Source organism: Phasianus colchicus, chromosome 1 (genome assembly GCF_987193195.1).
Source record: "Phasianus colchicus chromosome 1, bPhaCol1.hap1.1, whole genome shotgun sequence".
In the NCBI taxonomy this organism is placed as follows: Eukaryota; Metazoa; Chordata; class Aves; order Galliformes; family Phasianidae; genus Phasianus; species Phasianus colchicus.
In genome coordinates this window covers 51,944,270-51,962,051 of record NC_143436.1, presented here as the reverse complement: position 1 = coordinate 51,962,051, position 17,782 = coordinate 51,944,270, and the positions used below count along the sequence as shown (strand labels likewise).

At 47.0% G+C, this 17,782-nt stretch overlaps 1 protein-coding gene across 3 annotated transcripts; it reads right to left on the bottom strand.

The window, feature by feature from the left end:
• Window positions 1-6,812: 6,812 nt before the first annotated feature.
• Window positions 6,813-17,782, bottom strand: MFNG (MFNG O-fucosylpeptide 3-beta-N-acetylglucosaminyltransferase). Of its 3 annotated transcripts, none has more exons than XM_090142607.1 (8): window positions 16,910-17,775; window positions 12,680-12,794; window positions 11,168-11,270; window positions 10,918-11,071; window positions 10,221-10,306; window positions 8,951-9,116; window positions 8,262-8,347; window positions 6,813-7,414 (listed from the first exon to the last, which is right to left on the bottom strand). In XM_090142607.1, exons 1-8 carry the CDS (start codon window positions 17,255-17,257, stop codon window positions 7,348-7,350), a joined length of 1,125 nt encoding a protein of 374 aa, XP_089998733.1. In that variant the 5' UTR covers window positions 17,258-17,775; the 3' UTR covers window positions 6,813-7,347. The 3 variants fall into 3 exon arrangements, 2 of the variants coding, with proteins under 2 accessions (XP_089998733.1, XP_031455981.2); XM_031600121.2 differs by having other exon boundaries at window positions 12,680-12,728; window positions 16,910-17,772; XR_016467728.1 differs by lacking the exons at window positions 6,813-7,414; window positions 8,262-8,347 and adding an exon at window positions 9,199-10,116 and having other exon boundaries at window positions 8,985-9,116; window positions 16,910-17,782.

Genomic DNA, 17,782 nt, shown 5'->3' with positions numbered 1-17,782 from the left:
TCAGTGAAGAGGTTTTTTTCAGTGTCCATATGGGTTACAAAGCTTTTCATCTGAAACGTGGTCTTGAAACCACAGTTCACCCACAGGATAGACAGATGCTCTGTGTCCACGGTGGATGAAACCCCTTCTATGAACCACCACATTCTGCAAGATGGAAGGCCTAGAAAGGATCTGACCTTCTCTGCCCTCAGGTCCTGTACATATCTCTGCCTCCTTCCAAACATGGCCTGGCCTCACCAGGATTTTTTATGCCAGAGAACTGCAAATCGGCTGCCCCACAGAGGAGAAAGCAGTGCCCTAGAGCCTGACAGAGTTGCTTCATCTGAAAATCAATACTGGCACAGAAGAAACCTGTTTTTACAATATCAGCTTGTTACCACTGCTTAGTTATCAGCAGTTTTCCGATCAGACACTAATAGTCTGTACCAGAAGAGCATGATTTAGTACTTGATTGGAAAAACTTTTGCCAGAAGGGTTGTGATGTAGCTGCCCCTGCTGCAGGACCAGATAACCTCCTGAGAGATTGATAACACCACCTCCTTAAACCTCTGAGATCCTAAAATGTGACCAAATCAGAGAGCAAGCTCTCCAGCCACAGAGACCTTTGTGTTACCAGACTAATAGCTACATAAATATTTCTTTCCAACTCGAAATTTCTGGCAAAATGCCCTTTGGGGATGCAGATGCAAGGCATCAGCTGGGCCCATTTTCTCCAATCCTCAGAGCAGATCAGGGAGCCTCCATACATCTGGGTCCATATCTCATGGGGATGTGCTACCCACCAGCAACCCAGCTCCATTTAGGGAGATGATTAAAGCAAGGAAAATACACCAGAAAGAGTCAGATGAGAGTAATACAGTCTCAGGCCAGCAAGGATGAACTACTTGTCTTGTGGCATCTCCCCCAGTTCAGGCCTCATTGGCTGTGCTGTGCCCAACAGCTGGCTGAGTAGTTATCCTTCTTTGGTGGACCAGCACCACGTATCTACGCTGGAATATTATTTTCCATTTCTAGGAAATTGGATTAAGGGTCAGAGAATACCAACTGTTATTTACCTTTGATTGAAACCACCCCTCCTCCCACTTGAGCTGGAGAGGCCAATGTTGCTGTTATTTACTCTGCTGCCAAACCTGGAGTTCAATGCCTTCCCTGTAGCACTCAATAAAAGCCAACACAGGGGGTGAGGGGGTACAGCAGGCAAGCAGTAGGGGGTGTGTGGGTGAAAGGGGAGTGATTATCCAGGTCAGTAAGTTCAGTTTGTTTATTTTGCTGTCAGCCTTTGGCTCAGCACGAGCCAGGGCCAGGGGTGCTGCAGGTGCCTACCTTGCTGGCTCACAATGTCATCAGGGATCTAAGCAGGGTGATGAGAAGCCAGCTCTGTTTGTCCCCATGCTTGTCCTCTCCTCTCACCACTTCTACTGTCAAACCGCTTCCCTTTTGCTTCTCCTCCTTCTCTACCTTTCTCTAGCCTCCACCTTCACTCTCCACTCCCATAAGATCTTCCTCACCACTCTACTGCCTTTTCCTCCCCTCCTTTCCACTCTCTCCCCCCACCTCTATTTCTCATTCCTTTCACTCCCCCTCCTTCCGTCTTCCTTCACCCTTCAAGCTGCTATTCCAGGACAATAGAGCAGATGGCAGGCTGTTTATTTTATACATCCCTTTGGAAAACCAGCTCAGCTGTTGAATCTGCCACTTTTTCTAAAAACAGACACTGTCCAACACTAGCTCAATGCCGGGGGAAAAGAGGGGGTTATGGAGGGGTCCTGTTCCCCTGACCATCTGCAAGGATCATACCAGGACTTCAGGAAACTGGCCTCTCCAAGAGCTCAAAGTGGAGATCTCTGCCCCACATTTGTGGGGGAGAGAGAGATTTTTCTCTGATTCCTGTCTTTCCCTGTCCCAAACATAATCTTTTTTCCCCTACTCTGGTATGACAGCACTGTTCACTGGTTTTATAAGCCTTTCCCATCATGCTTCTGCTTGTGAGGCTTTGGGGCAGGCACCATTTTTCCCTCTGTCCATCACCAAGCATAAGCTGGCCTGGACTCATGAATGGGGCTGTTGGATGCTCTGCCAGTGCAAACGCCAGATGTTTCATGGCACATTCTCCACCTGATGCACTGTGGCCAAGGGCACCAGCTGCAGTTTCTGTCTCTGTCTCATTTATAGAGATGGGAGAGGGAAAATGGAGGTTCAGCATAGCAGCATTTCTCCCCATTCAATTGCTTTGTTTAGTTCCAATTCTTTTTCTTACATTGCCAGAATCAACAGTCTTCTTCTCAAGCAGTGGCTGGAGGGTCGGGGCCATAAAATCCATGTACAAAGTGCTCTGTTTAATTTGTTCTCAAAGTTCTCTACGAATCAGATGCAGCTCCCAGTGAAATCAAAGGTTTAACCAAGGAGCAGTCAGACACAACATCTGAAGAGGCTCCTTAGCCTTGCAAAATCCTGGAAGGCAATTTGAACATGACTGATAGGCAAGCAGCCCATTCTAGAGGTCTGTAATTAATCACGCACATTTCAAACAGGGATACAGATGAATTTCCAGTCTTCTTGGAGTCCAAGCTGGATAAAGCAAGAGTGACAAAAAAACTCATGCTTTCAAGGAATAGCCTTAAAGAGGTAATGCCAGTTGAGTGACAACAGCTCACCCCTTAATTCCTTTAACATCCCAGGTAATTGGGTAGAAAATCTATAGGAAAAATCCTGCAGTAGTTGGTGAAAACAGAAATGGGTATTTATATTTGTCACAGCTCTTGGCTTTGCTTATGTCTATGGCAAAATTCACATCCTTTTCAGTGGAGCCATAAGCCCAGATTGAGATACTTCATGTGAGATCCCATGTCTGGCATCAACTGAAAGCAGGGGCCAAACCTGTACTCATTGTGTGGTTTGTTGCCTCTAATTCAAAGCTGTGATGGACGCATGGTCCTTCAGCTTTGAGTTCTATGATTTAATTGCACATGGAGCCCACTATTTATGGAGGACAATTAGAAAAAGAATGTGTGATGCATGAGACATGAAAATGTGTCACTATGGATACAGAAATAGGTGATCAAGCATTTTTGTTTGTTTGTTTTATTTGAAAACCTATACCCAACTACCTCACCCAAAGAAGGGCATAACACCTAGGAGTCAAAAAGAAGTGTGTAGAGCCCTGGTGGCCAGTAGTGCAAAAGGGCAAGCCTGTTCTCTTGTGGGGTTATTCAGGGATTGGAGATAACAGAAAGAAATAAGTGAAAAGTGTTGCTGAACCCACTGCTGGACTAATTAAAGAGCCTGCATCGTAAGCTTGGGCAGACAAAGACTCAAAACTACGATGAAACTTCTGTAAGGAATATAGTATAAAAGGCATATCAGCTTTTCATAAGCAAACAAATAAACAAACAAGCAAATAAAAAGAAGTAAATGAAGAGAGTTGGGGCCAGTCAATCTCACCTCTTCCAAGTTCTATTGCTTGGTTGTTTGTTTCCTTCCAACCTCCTTTCTTCCCATTTCTCACCCTTTGGTTTCTGTTTAATACACCGTTAATCTTTGGAAGGCTGCATCTTTAGCAAGAGCTTGGGGAGGGAGCTGTGGCTGCAGCCTTGGTACAGGCTCAGTAGATCCCATTGGTCCATTGAAATCTGTTTTCCTTCAACAGCAGAGCTGTTAAGAGGAATTGGCACCAGAAAAGCATTATATAGCATTACTATTCTTCTCTCTCCCCTTCAAGCCTTTAGCAACAATTGCAGTTTCCCACCTATTTCAACTAACTTCTCTTTTCCCCCTGAAGAAAGGGTAGTCATTAGCATTTTTTGCCCTGTCAAATTGGGCTTTTCTTGTAAAAATTCTTTGCAGCTCAGGGAAAAGCATAAAAAAAGTTATTGTTAACATGAAAGCTCCACTTAATACTTTACATTTCAAATACTGTAACTGGCTTTTTCCCCTCCTTCCCCTTTCTCTGAATCTTCAGTACACAGCTTAAACATCATTAATAGTGTTCGTTGCTATGGTGTTGGGCAGCTGAGGCCTCTGTACTTGAAATCTGGAGCTACACTTAATGTTGTACAACAGCAGGGTCATGCCAACACCTTTGGCTTTGACCCCCATTTTTCCCAGTAAAATAAAAAGACCGTGTCTCCATCCCTTTTAGTTCTTGGGATAGACTTTTTTTTTTTTTTTTTTTTTTTTTACTGCAATGAGAAATGGGAATGTGAGAGAGGGAAAAGGAAAGAAAAACACAACATTTTAATAGACCCAGTGGAACCCTTTCAAAAAAACTCTGACTGTTACAATCTGTTACATCAGAAAATCATGAAGGAGAATAAAAAAAAAAAAAGATCAGCCCATGAAAAGTTTCACATGAGATTGTTACTCATTTTCCCAAGCAGCTAAACATTTTAATAAACTAGGAAAATGAGACTGTAAAACCACAACATCTGACAGCAAGCCCCAAGGGCAGGAACCATTCCTGAAACTAATTTTAACTCAGGTTTTAACACTGATCAGATTTCAAGAGGAGAATGTCCCCTTAAGCTGTTTCTCTTTTCTTGGAGAAGTCTTGGCTTCTTATGTTGACTCTGAAAAGCAATTTTCTTCCCAGTGCATTGCTCTCAGAGGCACATCAGGACCTTTCTGTCATTCATTTCTCTACAGCCCAAGAGATGCCCTGCCCAGACATCTCCTCATTTCTCCTCTGTTTTCTTATGTGAGAGGATGTTTTCCACAGAAGTGGCACTGCTCCCGTATCAAAGCCTCATCTTAAATGGTCCCCATGCAGCCACTCAAGGACCCAAATCATTGAACAACCATACTGAAAGCACTGGGCCAATTCAGACCAGCTGAGGCCAGGATCCAACAAGACCTTCCAGTTTCTTCGAAGGGCAGTGAGTCTGCTGCACCAGCCTCTTCTCCTCAGGCACACAAATCTCACTGTGCTTTGGCTGACACTGGGACATCTACAGATAGAACTGGCATTTTCACTGCAAGACTCAATCAACAACATAGCTGTGAGCTGAATGAGGATAAAAGATAATATCGGGGTAGCGTAGATTCATAGAATCACAGGGTGGTTGGGTTGGAAGGGACCTCAAAGCCCACCCAGTCCCACCCACTGCTGTGTGCAGGGCTGCCACCCACCAGCTCAGGCTGCCCAAGGCCCCATCCAACCTGGCCTTGAGCACCTCCAGGGATGGGGCATCACAGCTTCTCTGGACAGCCTGTGCAAGAGCTTCATCGCCCTCTGAGTAATGAATTCCCACCTAACATCTAACCTAAATCTCCCCTCTTTTATCTTAAAAACATTCCCCCTTATCCTATCGCTATCGGATCACGTAAAAAGTTGGTCTACCTTCTGTATATCAGCTCCCTTTATTTCTTCTCGTGGAAGCGTTTTTCATCTTCTGGTTAAGTTCAAACAAAACCATTTGCCCTTTGGGCAGGACTATTTTATGCTGCACTGATTGTCTGATACCTGGGTTGTCTCTATTTTGAGCTCCATGTCTCACATGGCTGCGTGAGATGGAGCGCTTTGCACTTCTCCCGGAATGGTCACTGCCATTACGTAGTTCCTGCCACTGCTCAGCATGAATTTCCAGTTCAAAGACATGTTGTGCAAGAGAAGAAAGCGGGGTTCTTGGCTGCTTCACAAGCTGCCTAAAGCTCACAAGAACGACCAGGCTGGAAAGCAGCTCCGCAGGCCCCCTCTTTCTTCTTCATTGGTAATTACAGCGCTCATTCATTTCTAGGTCCCTCTTTGATGAGGTAGATGGTCTTTCTGATGCCTTTTCTTTAAGCCTCATGCAAGCTGTGTGGGAGATGCTGGTGTCTGAGGGATGAGGTGGGATGGGAAAATAGGGTGACCAGTTTCCAGCATGCTAGAGGCATGGAGATAGTCCCCCTAAGCTCTGCCAGCCCAGCAGCAGCAGGCTTAGTCAAATCAGCAGCATCAAAGCTGTGCAGCTCTTTGGAGAAAGGGCACGTGTCCTTTCAACCAGAGATTACAGGAATCTCTCTCTGATTCCAGCAGTCTGATTTGAAGCACTCTTTAAAGAGAAATACCTGATTGTGGTGCTGCTGCCATGTAAAACAGCCCCTTTGCCTTCCAGCTTTCCCCGCATTGCTCTCCCCCAGCCATTTATTCATGTGTACAAGCACAAAATGGTGCCAAAATTCATTCCCCATTGAGTGGAATTGCCTAGCTTTCATGGCAGGATCTGTGCTGAGAAAGGGGTTGTCCATAAATGTGCTAGAAAGCCTGTAGCCTATTTGGGCTGGCTCCTTCTCCCTGTTGTCTTTAGCAGGGACAGCAGGAAGGCAGAAAACTGCTCTTAGCATCAGGAAGAAAGAAATGCAGAGATAAAAAGCTCTTTGCCCTGCAGTTTCCATTCCTTCATGACTTAATTTTTTTTGGTCAGGGCACAGAGAAGATTATAAAGCTGTAACCTCTAATCCGCTCCCGAGTGCTCTTTCTCCATCTCTTCCTTTCTCCTCTCTTTCAGCCAGTTCTAATCCTTTATGTCTCCTCTCTCACAGGTAGGAGTTGGAGTCTAATCTCAGACGACAGGTTGATAATTAGAGCAAAAGATTATCCTGACCCCATATCAAGAAAGTAAAAAGAGAGGACTAATGCAGGGCCATACAAGCCTTCAGTGTTTAGAGCAGAAAACATCCTCATCTCCATCTCTCCTCCTGTGATCCCCTTTTTGTACTCTCTCCCTTGCCCCAGCCAAGGAGTGATTCTTAATTTCTTACATTTCTTGCCCACCTCCCCTCTGATGGCCAAGAGCTGTATTTTTTCAGCACTCATTCAGCACAGAAATGATCACATTTTCCATTTCTGAAGGGAGAGTAGAGTCAGAGTTTAATGAGGCAGAGACTCAGCCAAAGGGCTGCAGCTGGGAACAGTGGGAAATGGGGAAGCCCAGGCACATACAGAAAAAGAAGCCTCAGAGAAACTGAAGCCAAGGCACACTTCCAGTGATCCTCAGTCTGGCACTGGGTATCCTGATCCAGCACCCTTCTGATTCAGTACAGTGAAACCACAACAAGGAGCAGCGGGTCCCATCTCCACCCACATGCTCAGCAGTCACCACCCAGCCCTTAATCTGTTCAGGAAAGCATGCTGCTCCCATCTCCCGTAAGCATCCCAGCACAGATGGGAAGCCCATCCATGTATCCAGCCCATGTTATCCATCTTTGGTGCAGATCTCTCTTGTCCTGTACCACTGGTACTCAGCAAGGACCAAAAAGCCCTGACCATCATAAGTAAGGGGAAACTGGGAGCACCAAGCTTCTTCAGTGCCCCATCCCCTACATGCACAAGGTGAAGGGATATCACCAGGACCCACTGTAGCTTGGGCATCACCAACCAACAGCCTGAAGGCACCAGGGGGTATCAGGATAGAGATGGCAGTGGAGAGATCGAAACCTGCAGGGGAAAGAGTGAAGGAACGTCATGTGGCAGTTTTTACTGCAGAACAAGGTGGGGACTAGAAGGCTTCTCTCTTGTGTAACCATCCCACATCAGACGCTCACCCTGCATTACAGTGCTCTGGGTCTGGCTGCTCATCTTACAAGGTCTTGATTTGGCAAAGCTGAGCAGCCAAGCTTTCCTCCAACACCTGAATCCATGCTAATCCATGGAGCCCAACTCACTTTTCACCCTGATCACATTCAGCGAGATGGGGATTGCACCAGATCCTGCTAAACTGCTCTGTAGATGCCCTTTTAATTGTGTGGTTGCTTCCCACCCTACTATCTCCAGCCAGAAGCTTCCTAGCCAAGTTCTGCAAATAACAACTTCAGGTTTGTTCACTCAAAGCAGAGCAAGTAAATCAAAGAGCACTTTTGTTTGCAGTCATCCTGAAGCAAATCTTTTTCTTTTCTCCCTTCAATTTTCTCAGCAAAAAAAGAAAGTAAAATAAAGCAGAATTTCCTCTCCTGAGTTTAGAAGAACATTTCAGTTCCTGTCCCAGAGGTAAAAGGTTAGCTTGTTCCTTTTCTGTGTGAAATGAATGGCAAAACTTTTGGCTCAGTAGCTGTTCAAATAAAATGTTATAATAATTATTTTCTTTCCTTTCGTCCAAAGTGGTTTGCAAAATGTGTGTTTGCAAACATCTTAATGTTGGTGTGACCCTCACCCAATAAGACCTGTTACTGCAAGGCTTTTGTCCCTCACTCTAGACCTCCTGCCCCCTATTTGGCAGCCTGCCCCAGCCACTCTGCTGTCCTACAGCTCAAACCTCAGCAGTGCACTGAGCACTCACATCCCATACCTTGAGGGATCTTCCTGGGGTGAGAAGGGACCACTTAGTTTGATAACGTTGAGCTTGTTCTCAAAGACACCATAGCTGAGTGTGACCTGAAAAGAGAGGCAGGGAGAAAGGAGCAGGGAGGGTGATGTGTTCCAGAATCTGCTTTGAGTGACAAAATCTCCCATTCTCATTCCATCTCTGGTGGCTTGGCCTCTGCTTTCCAACTCTCCTCTCCTCCTTTCCATGGTGGAATATTGTAAATGCCCCCAGTCCTAGAAGCATTCAAGGCCAGGCTGGATTGGCCTTTGAGCAACCCGATCTAGAGGGAGGTATCCCTGCCTATAGCAGAGGGCTGGAACTGGATGATCTTAAAGGTCCCTTCCAACACAAGCCATTATATGATTCTATGATTCTATGGTCCACCATGTAAGCCACCTGCACCACTTGTTACCTACCCATGTGAGACAGACATGGTGCAAAAACCTTTCCCAACCAGTCACTGTTTCTCCTTGTCCTGATACCATGATCCCTCCAAGGTCTGCCCCCATCCTCCCCTCACTCCCTCTACACATGCTACCCACCACCAATACACAGCAATTGGCATCTGTGCTGCAGGCAACATCTGCTCCTTATTGCAAGGAAGCATTTGTTGGCAAAATATCTTCAAAAGTGCAGACAATTATTTCAATTCACTTGTTTCCGTTGCTCACCTGCTGCATGAGATGAGAGCTGGGGATGAGTTGCAGATTCTCCAGGTGGGAGTGGAAGAGCATGTTGGGCAGCAGCTGCCCACCAACTTTGCACTCAATGATGTAACCTATGGTGCAGTCGTCTGGCAGACGGATGAGCTCTGAGGTGCTCAGGAAGTTCTTGCCACTGGAAGAGAGCAGGGCTGCATGAGTTACGTAAAGGAGTAGGAGGAATATAGGAAACCACTTCACTGAAAACCAGAGTAAACCTTGAAACAAGGAAAGAAATCCCTTAGTCCAAATGCAAAGATGTGGGAATGTGTCTGCTCTTCAACCATGTCCAACCGTGCTGTCCCACCAATTGCTTGATGTATCCCTGACAAATAGAATCACAGAATCATTAACGTTGGAAAGACCAATGAGATCATCCAGTCCAACCATCAACCCATCTCCACCATGCCAACTAAACCATATCCCATGTCATCGTCACCACCACAACCATGTTGATGGTTGGTCTGGATGATCTCATTGGCCTTTCCAATACTAACAATTCTATGATTCTATCCGTGTCTCTTGAAATTTACCCCAGATAACAAATCATTGTCCTTTCTGGATTTTGCACAAAGAATGTATCTTCATCTAAATCAGTAAAAATTGGACCATGAGCCACCCAGTGTGGACCAGGTCTGTCTTTCTGAGTATGCAAAGACTTGGTTAAGGCTTGCACAGATCATTCCTGTTGGCGTTTGCGCATAACCTAGGGCATCCTGGAAAACATCACCATGTAGGTTGGGCTAACACATGTCCCCAGGACCCACTGCCATTCTCTATACATCAAGCTGAGGAGATGACCATGGACACTGTAAGCAGCTGAATAGAGTTTAAGGTGGAGGAACTGGAAATCAGATCAAGAAGGAGGCAGAGGAGGTTGGAAAGAGACAGAGCTCAGTCTGAGCACTTACAAAAAGAGCCAGAAAAAGCTGAAAGAAAAAGGAAGGAAGGTTGAAGGATAACCAAAAGCTGGAAGGAGTTGGAGGAGGAGTGTGTCATCATGTGATAATGTTTGCTGATGTGCCTGCTCCTGTCTTTCTTTAATCAGGTGGGAGATCCACCCACTACGTCCTTCCTTCAGTCCTGCATGCTTGTGGAATTGAAGTGTGTGGCTCTCTGCACCCTTCCAAACATCCCTGCAAACATCACAAACACAAGTCCAGATTTGACATTGGCAGAAGTTATTGTGTCTGTGTTCCTAATCCCAAAGACTCACATACCCAGTGACTGTACAGTTTACCTGGCCCAAGGCATCATCTTCCTTGCCAGCCTACGACTGATGCAGAACCCAGCTCCTCCTGTGGCAAACCAGAAGTGCACAGATTTCTGGAGAGAAACAGCAGAGCAAATCAATGGCAGAGGCTCAGATGACACCATGCTCCCTGAGCTGGGAATGCTACAAACACAGCTTTGACAGAGAGATAAACAGCCCTATTGTCACCCCCCAGCTGCTGCCCAGTACAAGCACCTGTGGGCAACACAGTCCCAATTTTGATCTCCTCATATGGCTAGGAAGTCAGGATGAGCAAAGACTGCAAACATGGCACTCTCAACCAAAGGGAAAAAAAGCCAGCAGGGGTGAGTAGACCATTGGCCAAATTACAGCATGTGTGCTAAGAAAGGTTAACTGAAAACCAAGGCTAAGTAGTGCCAGCTGGTCCATTTGGAGCAGCCAAGCTCCTGCAGTGGAAAGTGGGCTGCCCAAGGCAGGCTGGTCTCCCTGCAGATGGGTACAGCAGAATTGTTGAACATCACCTTTCTTCCTCAAGTGAGATTGGAATGAGTCAACACATGCTACCATATTCAGACAAAACCACTCAGTTTTCCGCTGATGTCTCTTGCTCTTGCAACTTTTCTCTCATCAGAGTAGAGCTATGGCCAATGAGTCAGAGCATTAAAACCAATCCCTGGCTGCCCCACCCTGCCATAGGCTGTACCGTCTGGTTGTTGGACAGTGTTTCAGAGGCTCGAATGGGTCGGTTCAAGCTGGGTTTCCCTAGGTAGACATCCTTCATCGCAGAGTATGAAGACAGGAGCTTCAGGAGGGCCTCAGGGTTCAGATAGTTGTCATCATCCAAATGGCAGAACCAGCTGGAGGGAGATAGGAGGGAATATACAAGAGATTTGCAATAAGGAGGTGCCAGCATCCCCAAGAAGAAGTTCACTTTCACAGCAGCCCCAACTCACCGCTTGTTACTGGACAGGAATGCATCAAACTCTGCAGACATCTTGCAGGAGAGGGCTGAGTGGCTGTGCTCAGTAGAGCAGTTGGTGAACACCACATGATCACCTGTGGACAGAGAGAAGGCTGTTGCTTAGGGCTGACTCATACAGACATGGAGAAGACTTCTGGGCAGGAGGGAAGAGGTTTGATCACAACCAGATTCACCATGGCCCCTCAGTCCAAGTCTGCTGTGATGTTGGCTTCATCTTCCACCCTCTCAACACTTTCCTACATCAACCTCAAGACATTCCCTCCGTACAAGCCTTCTTGGAAGGCAGTTCCTTGATTTTATTTTTGCTTCTTCTCTTCACTCATATATATATATCAACATATAAGTGGGCTTTTAAGAAAGACAAAGACTTACTGGAGTTTGTAATCATAGAATCGTTTAGGTTGGAAGGGCCTGTAAAGGCCATCTGGTCCAACTCCTCTGCAGTGAACAGAGACACCTACAGCTAGATCAAGGTCCTCAGAGCCCCTCCAGTTTGACCTTGAATGTCCAGAGGGATGGGGCATCCACCACCTCTCTTGCAACCTGTTCTAGTGCCTCACTGCTCTTATTATAAAAAACTTCTTTCTTACATCCAGTCTGAATATCCTCTCTTTTAGTTTGAAGCCATCTCCCCTTGTCCTATCCAAACAGACCCTGACAAATAGTGTGTCCCATTCTTTCTTACAGGCTCCCTTCAGACATTGAAAGGATGCTTTCAGGTACCCAAATGGAAAGACATTTGGTCTCCAAACAATAAGACTACAAACAAGAGTTTTAAACTCAGAGTGAAAATTAAATTGTACATTAGAAATTTTTAACAGTGCAAGTGAAAAGATGCTAGAACAAGAGAATTTGTGGACATCCTATCATTGGAAGTGCTTAAAGTTGGGACTTTGAGCAAGTTGATCTAGTGAAAGACAAACGCCCTTGCCCGTAGCAGAGGATTAGACTAGATTACCTTAAGATTCCCTCGCAGCCCAAATGATTCTCATATCTAGATTTCACTCCACAAGTCTCACTCCCATCCGAGCACTCTGATGTAGCTGTAGATGCCCCTGTTCATTGCAGTGGAGTTGGACTAGATGACCTTTAAGGGTCCCTTCCAACTCAAGTGATTCTATGATTCTATGATTCTGAGAAAATGGCATAGTAGGGACAAGAGTTTAGTCATCAGCTCAGCACACTGCTTTCCAAATTGCCATCACTGCACTTTGCAGATGTCAGAACCCTTATCACTACTTCACTGTGGCCCCCACAAGAAAATAAAGCCCAGAGAAAGCAAAGAATCCTGCATGAGGTTAGATCCCCCACACTACAACTCTACCTGTAGCCAGAACGGGTACAGGAATCAAGGAAGGGCTTTCTCCCATGCTGCTTGCACTGTGTGGCTACAGCCTGGAGCTAGCCATCCTGCCTGGCCCCCTCCAAAGGCCGTGTTAGCTCAGAGTGAAGGCAGAGATGGTGATATAGGAAAGGTGGTTACCCATTCTCCTCTTCAAGGCATCATCTTCTTCGTCTGTGAAGACATACGTCTGGGGAGATGAGAAAAGGATGTTACCATCAGGCGTGGAGCTGGTGCTTCTACTGCATTCCAGGCACTAGGCAACAAAGAGGAGGGACAGTGGCTGTCCCAGTCCTTTCCTTTCCCACTAAGGCTGCTCCAAACCCTCACAGGCTGTGCATGCAGACCCCACCACCACTGTTATCCCCATGCCCTCCCATTCCTTCATGCTGCTTCCTTCTGCTGGCCTGGAAGGGCCTGGGAAGCTTGCACAGTCCTGGGGGTTGATCGCTGCCCTGAGCAGAATCAGCGTTCCTTTGTCATCCATCACCCCCAGCCAGCACCATCCCTGCCTGCACTGCTTTATTTTCTCCTGACGCTTCGGAAAGAGGAACAAGAGGGCCTGCAAAACTGAGACAGAGGGTGGAGGAGGCCTGATTTAAGTGTCAGTTGGAGAAAAATGAAAAGCACTGTGGCCAAGGAATGCTCAGGCTGAAAGGAGAACATCTGTTTGTGTGTTAAGTGTGCTCAGCCCCCTGCCACTTCCCTGCCTCCTCCTTCTCTTCCTCCACCCCTAGGCTCTCTAATCCCCCTCTATGCCATTATGTGGCACATCTCCCCCTCTTTGGGTCCAGGCAGGGATCACAGCTCGGGGAGAAAAGCTTTCCTCAAGCAGAAAATGAGCTTTCATGAAATCAAAAAGGAGGTGCAAGCCTTAAACAGTCTCTCCACCAGCTGCCTACAGGCTGGTTAAACAATGCACCTGGGCATGGACAAAAGGGACGAGGCAGATGGACAGCAGCTCCTAGGAGCTGTCACTGCTCTGATGAGACGTCCTTGTTTCGACACCGCCCCACATTCACCGAGTGCTTGGGTTTGGTGATGTGCCCTGCATCAGCAATGTGTGGGAAGAGAAATGATGTGAACACACAAGGGAGGCCCTCAGAGAGCACCCAGTCAAGCAGAGGTGGCAGGATGGACAATCTCAAACATGCAAGCTGTGGTGAGTCGGCAAATTCCTCGCCTGTCTCACAGCTGATTGCAAAAACTGACTGTGCATACAGTCCTACCATGCCTCAGCAAGATAAGCCCTCTTAGTTTAAACCACTTTCAAGGTGGTCATGGGACTGGAAGCAATTAGCAAAGTCACAGGTGAAGGAGTCCTGAGTCAGGTGACCGTATCTTAATGTTCAAACACAGCAGGAATTCCCAGCAGCATGGGACTCGCCTTGCCAGCACATCCAAAGGCAGAAATTTCCACTATAACAAACGTTTCACCTTAAGAAAACAATTCTGAAACCACTGAAACTGTTCAAAAAACAGAAATGTTTCTAGAAATGACTTGCTTACAGTTGCAAAATCAACCAGAAATCACGTGTCTAATAAACTTCATATCTCACTGCCTATTTATCTTTCTATTAATGGAAATACTCTGAAGCACTCACATTCCCCTAGATGCAAAGGGGAATGTTTACTTGCAGACACCTGGCATACTCCTTTAGGAACCCAAGGCCCATGCCACCTTCTCTGGCAGGTGGACCAATGGCCCACAGAGCTGCCATTCTACCACAGCTTCCCACTTGCCTTCTGCACCTCACCTTCTCTAAGACCATTTCTCCTGCCAGGGATGGAGGGAAACCACACCAGGAGCAGGCTGGAAGACATCCTTCAGTTCTGGACCAGAGAAGTGGGAAAAGATGTTTGACGGGTGCTAGCAGTGATATGGAGCCACTGGTGTCTAATGAGTTGACCAGGCAGCTCTTTATGAACTTAAGTACACATGTGGTGGATTAACACAATATTTTGAGGCTTCCTCAGACCAAACTGGAAAGTGACCCAAGCAAGAAAAATGAGAAAAAGGGAATAAATATGTGGAACCTGACAGTCCAGGACATGAATCTCCCAAGCTCCCATAGTATTCCTTCCCCAGGAAAAAACAGCCTCCAGAATGCAAACACATCAACAGGGGTAATGGTACAGCTGGACAGGAAACTGTTCCCTTGCCCAGAGAAGAGATTCAAAGTCTACAGTGTGTTCACAACACCAAAAGCATGAAAAAACACTTCAGGGTGGGTCACTCCAAGTTTTCATTTCCATCAGTTGGATGTTTGGGTTGCTGAAAGGAAGGGTGCTGGAATTTGTTTATATTACCAAACAAAATACTGTTTCAGACCAGAAAAACTAGACTTATCTCCATCAAAATGTGAAGAGGCCAACAGTACCAGCAACTTCAAGATGCTGTTCAGCCTAAACAGCCATCAAAACACTTGTGCTTAGATAAAGCTTTTTCTAACTAAAAGACTTTTCCTCGACAATTTGGCTCCTGCACAATCTCTCCTAACCATAAAAGATCACAGCTGGCCCTGCCTCCTGCTGCAGTCACCTAAGCCTGGCCTTTGAGGTCCAGGTTACTTCCTCTGGGAGGGCACTGTGCAGGAACCAGCTCAGAAGCCAGGCTTGGCATCAGGAGCATGGCCAGCTGACAAAATTTCCACACTCGCTATATATTTTTTATTTGTTGACATTCATGTATTTCTCTTTGCCTCCCCATCCCTCCCCTGCCCTCAAGGCTATTTAGTACAAAAAGCAGAAGAAAAACATGGAAAATTGAGGGGGGCTGGGGAAAGGAAAGTGCTGAGCTTGTAACAAAATTCGATAACAATGAAAAAACACTGTTTAAAAATGACTGACCCTCCCATTTGACCCCTTCCTTCCTATTCTCCTACAAATGAAGTTTTCCTATTGGTGGGCACCAGCACAGAAAATTCACTGCCTCTACCCATGTTGGAACATCACTCGTCTGCCAGAAAGAGATGGTCTGGTGAATATGGGGAGACGCTGTCTAAATCCTATCATAGAACCATAGAATGACACAATCACGAAGGTTGGAAAAGACCTCTAAGATCACCTGGTCCAACCACCAGCCCATTCCCACCATGCCCACTGACCACGTCCCTCAGTGCCACATCCACACAGGTTCTGAACATCTCCAGGGATGGTGACTCCACCACCACCCTGGGCAGCCTGTGCCACTGCAACACCACTCCTTCTGAGATTAAATTTTTTTCCTGAAATCCAACCTGGACTCCCCTAACATAAGGCCATCACCTCTCATCCTATCATTTGCAGGACAGTAAGACGTCTGTCTATCAACTGCACAAGAAGGGAAAGTTGAGCTGCTGTGTGCAAGCCCACTCCAAAAGCTCAGTTGTAAGTGTTGTTTAAAATGTGTGCCCATGGAACAGTTTGGTTTCTCCAAAGAACTGTTGGGCTTAGAGGAGAAGTGCATGTGGAGGAGGAAGCAGGGTCTCTCAGATGCTTAGGAGAGTCACACAGACAGGAGAGGAAGTGTGCCTGAAATAGGACACGATTTCCTGTGACTACCACAGCAGCACCAGAAAACCCTGCACTGCTTCAAGCACTCTCCTACCCAAAACCTCCACCCCCGCCTCCCTTCCGCACATAGGCCTGAAGTCATCTTGTTGCATGCAAGCAGAGGCAAAAGGAGAAAAAAAGAACCGTTTGGGGACAGCCGCAGGATTTTTTTGTTCTTGAGGAGCAGCTTTGTGAGGGGGGAGAAGCAAGGAAGAGAACATCTGCCCACCACAAAGCCACCCTGCAGAGCAGCACAGCTCCATACCCTGCAAACTCATGGTATGAGGAGGTTGGAAGCCACTATTTCAGATAGGTTATGGAAGGTCTGTTCTGCCCATCTGGGATGTCCTGGGCAGTCTGTGGTGTTCATCATTAGACATAATGAAAGAAAATCCCTTCCATCTCAAGCCAAAGGAGTTGGGGTTAGGTTAGGCAATGGTGATGCTTGCTAAGAGCACTCATAAAATCATAGAGTATCTCGAGTTGAAACAGTCCCTTCAGGATCGAGTCCAACTCCTCAATTCACACAGTACCACACAAAAATCAGACCCCATGTCCCAGTCTTCATGGGAAGTGCATGCTTCAGCCCCTCTGACCACCATAACTAAGCACCAGTGGAAGCTCGAGCCTCTCTGACCACCCTCCCCATGAACCAGCTATCAATGCAACATTTCACGCGATAGCATCCACCTTTCAGTGTGAACAGAGATGAGCATTAGGGAAAATGAGGCAAAAGGAAGCAACACAGTGCCCAATCTCCCCTTTTGTTGGCTTTGTCCTTCCCCATAGAATCCCCTCGCACTGTACACTCTCTGTAGCCCAAATCCACATGCTCACCTGCTCTCTTGCCTGGGATATCCACGTGTCCAGGAGCAGCTCCATCCTGCTCTGGTGAAATCTCTTGGTGGTCTTCACAGCTATGAAAACATCCCCAAGGGTCAGGTTCCCTTCTGTCTTGTATTTGTCCTGAGAACGGACTTGCAGGTCCCTCTGCCCAGTGCCACCACCTCCCTTGGCATCCTCTGGGCTCTCATGTGTTTGTCGCTTTGGATTCTCCAGCATCTGCTCCCTGAGCCCTGGGTACCCTGAGGTATCCTGAGCTCCACGGTGCCGTACAGAGAGGAGAGCCACACCGACCAGAAAGACTGCAGCTCCAGAGAGACCCCGTAGGAGCCGACGGCCCATGGCTCCCAGATAGCCCAAGCAAGGACAGCTTCAGCCAGCCTGTACCTCCATGTGAATCTCTCTGCTCTTCTTTAAGCCTTTAGATGGGTGAGATGAACTGAGAGTAAGGTATGAGTAGGATGTGGCCACAGACTTGGATAGATGAAGACCAGCAAGATAAAGCAACAGATGAAACAAGGGGAATTTCCACAGACCAAGGGCGCCGATCATCCAGCAAGATGCAGACACGTGATGGGAAAATACTCCGAAGTAACTGATGGGTGGCTGGCACAGGCTATCAAAGGGACAGCAAGCATTCTTGCTCCTGGTCGTGAAGATGAGAGTCCTGGTATGGATGTGGAAGGGTCAGGAGAGGAGATCAGAGCCATCAGCGGGGTATCCAGACAAAGACATCAGCTCCTCAGAAGACAGCAGCCAGTGTATCCAAGCCATGGGCTCGTGGGGCTGGAGCAGGGCTGTGGGAAGGGGCTGCCTGGCCGTCCACCTGCTCCCTCTGTGTGGCTGGGTCCCTGCCAGCCCCCGGTC

Coding starts and splice junctions, on each gene's coding strand:
- MFNG (XM_090142607.1), bottom strand. CDS start 17,257: ATGGGCCGTCGGCTCCTACGGGGTCTCTCTGGAGCTGCAGTCTTTCTG. Junction 11,072..11,167: donor TTCCTGTCCAGTAACAAGCG/GTGAGTTGGGGC, acceptor ATCTCCCTCCAG/CTGGTTCTGCCATTTGGATG. Junction 7,415..8,261: donor CCCCAGGAAGATCCCTCAAG/GTATGGGATGTG, acceptor TTTCCCCTGCAG/GTTTCGATCTCTCCACTGCC.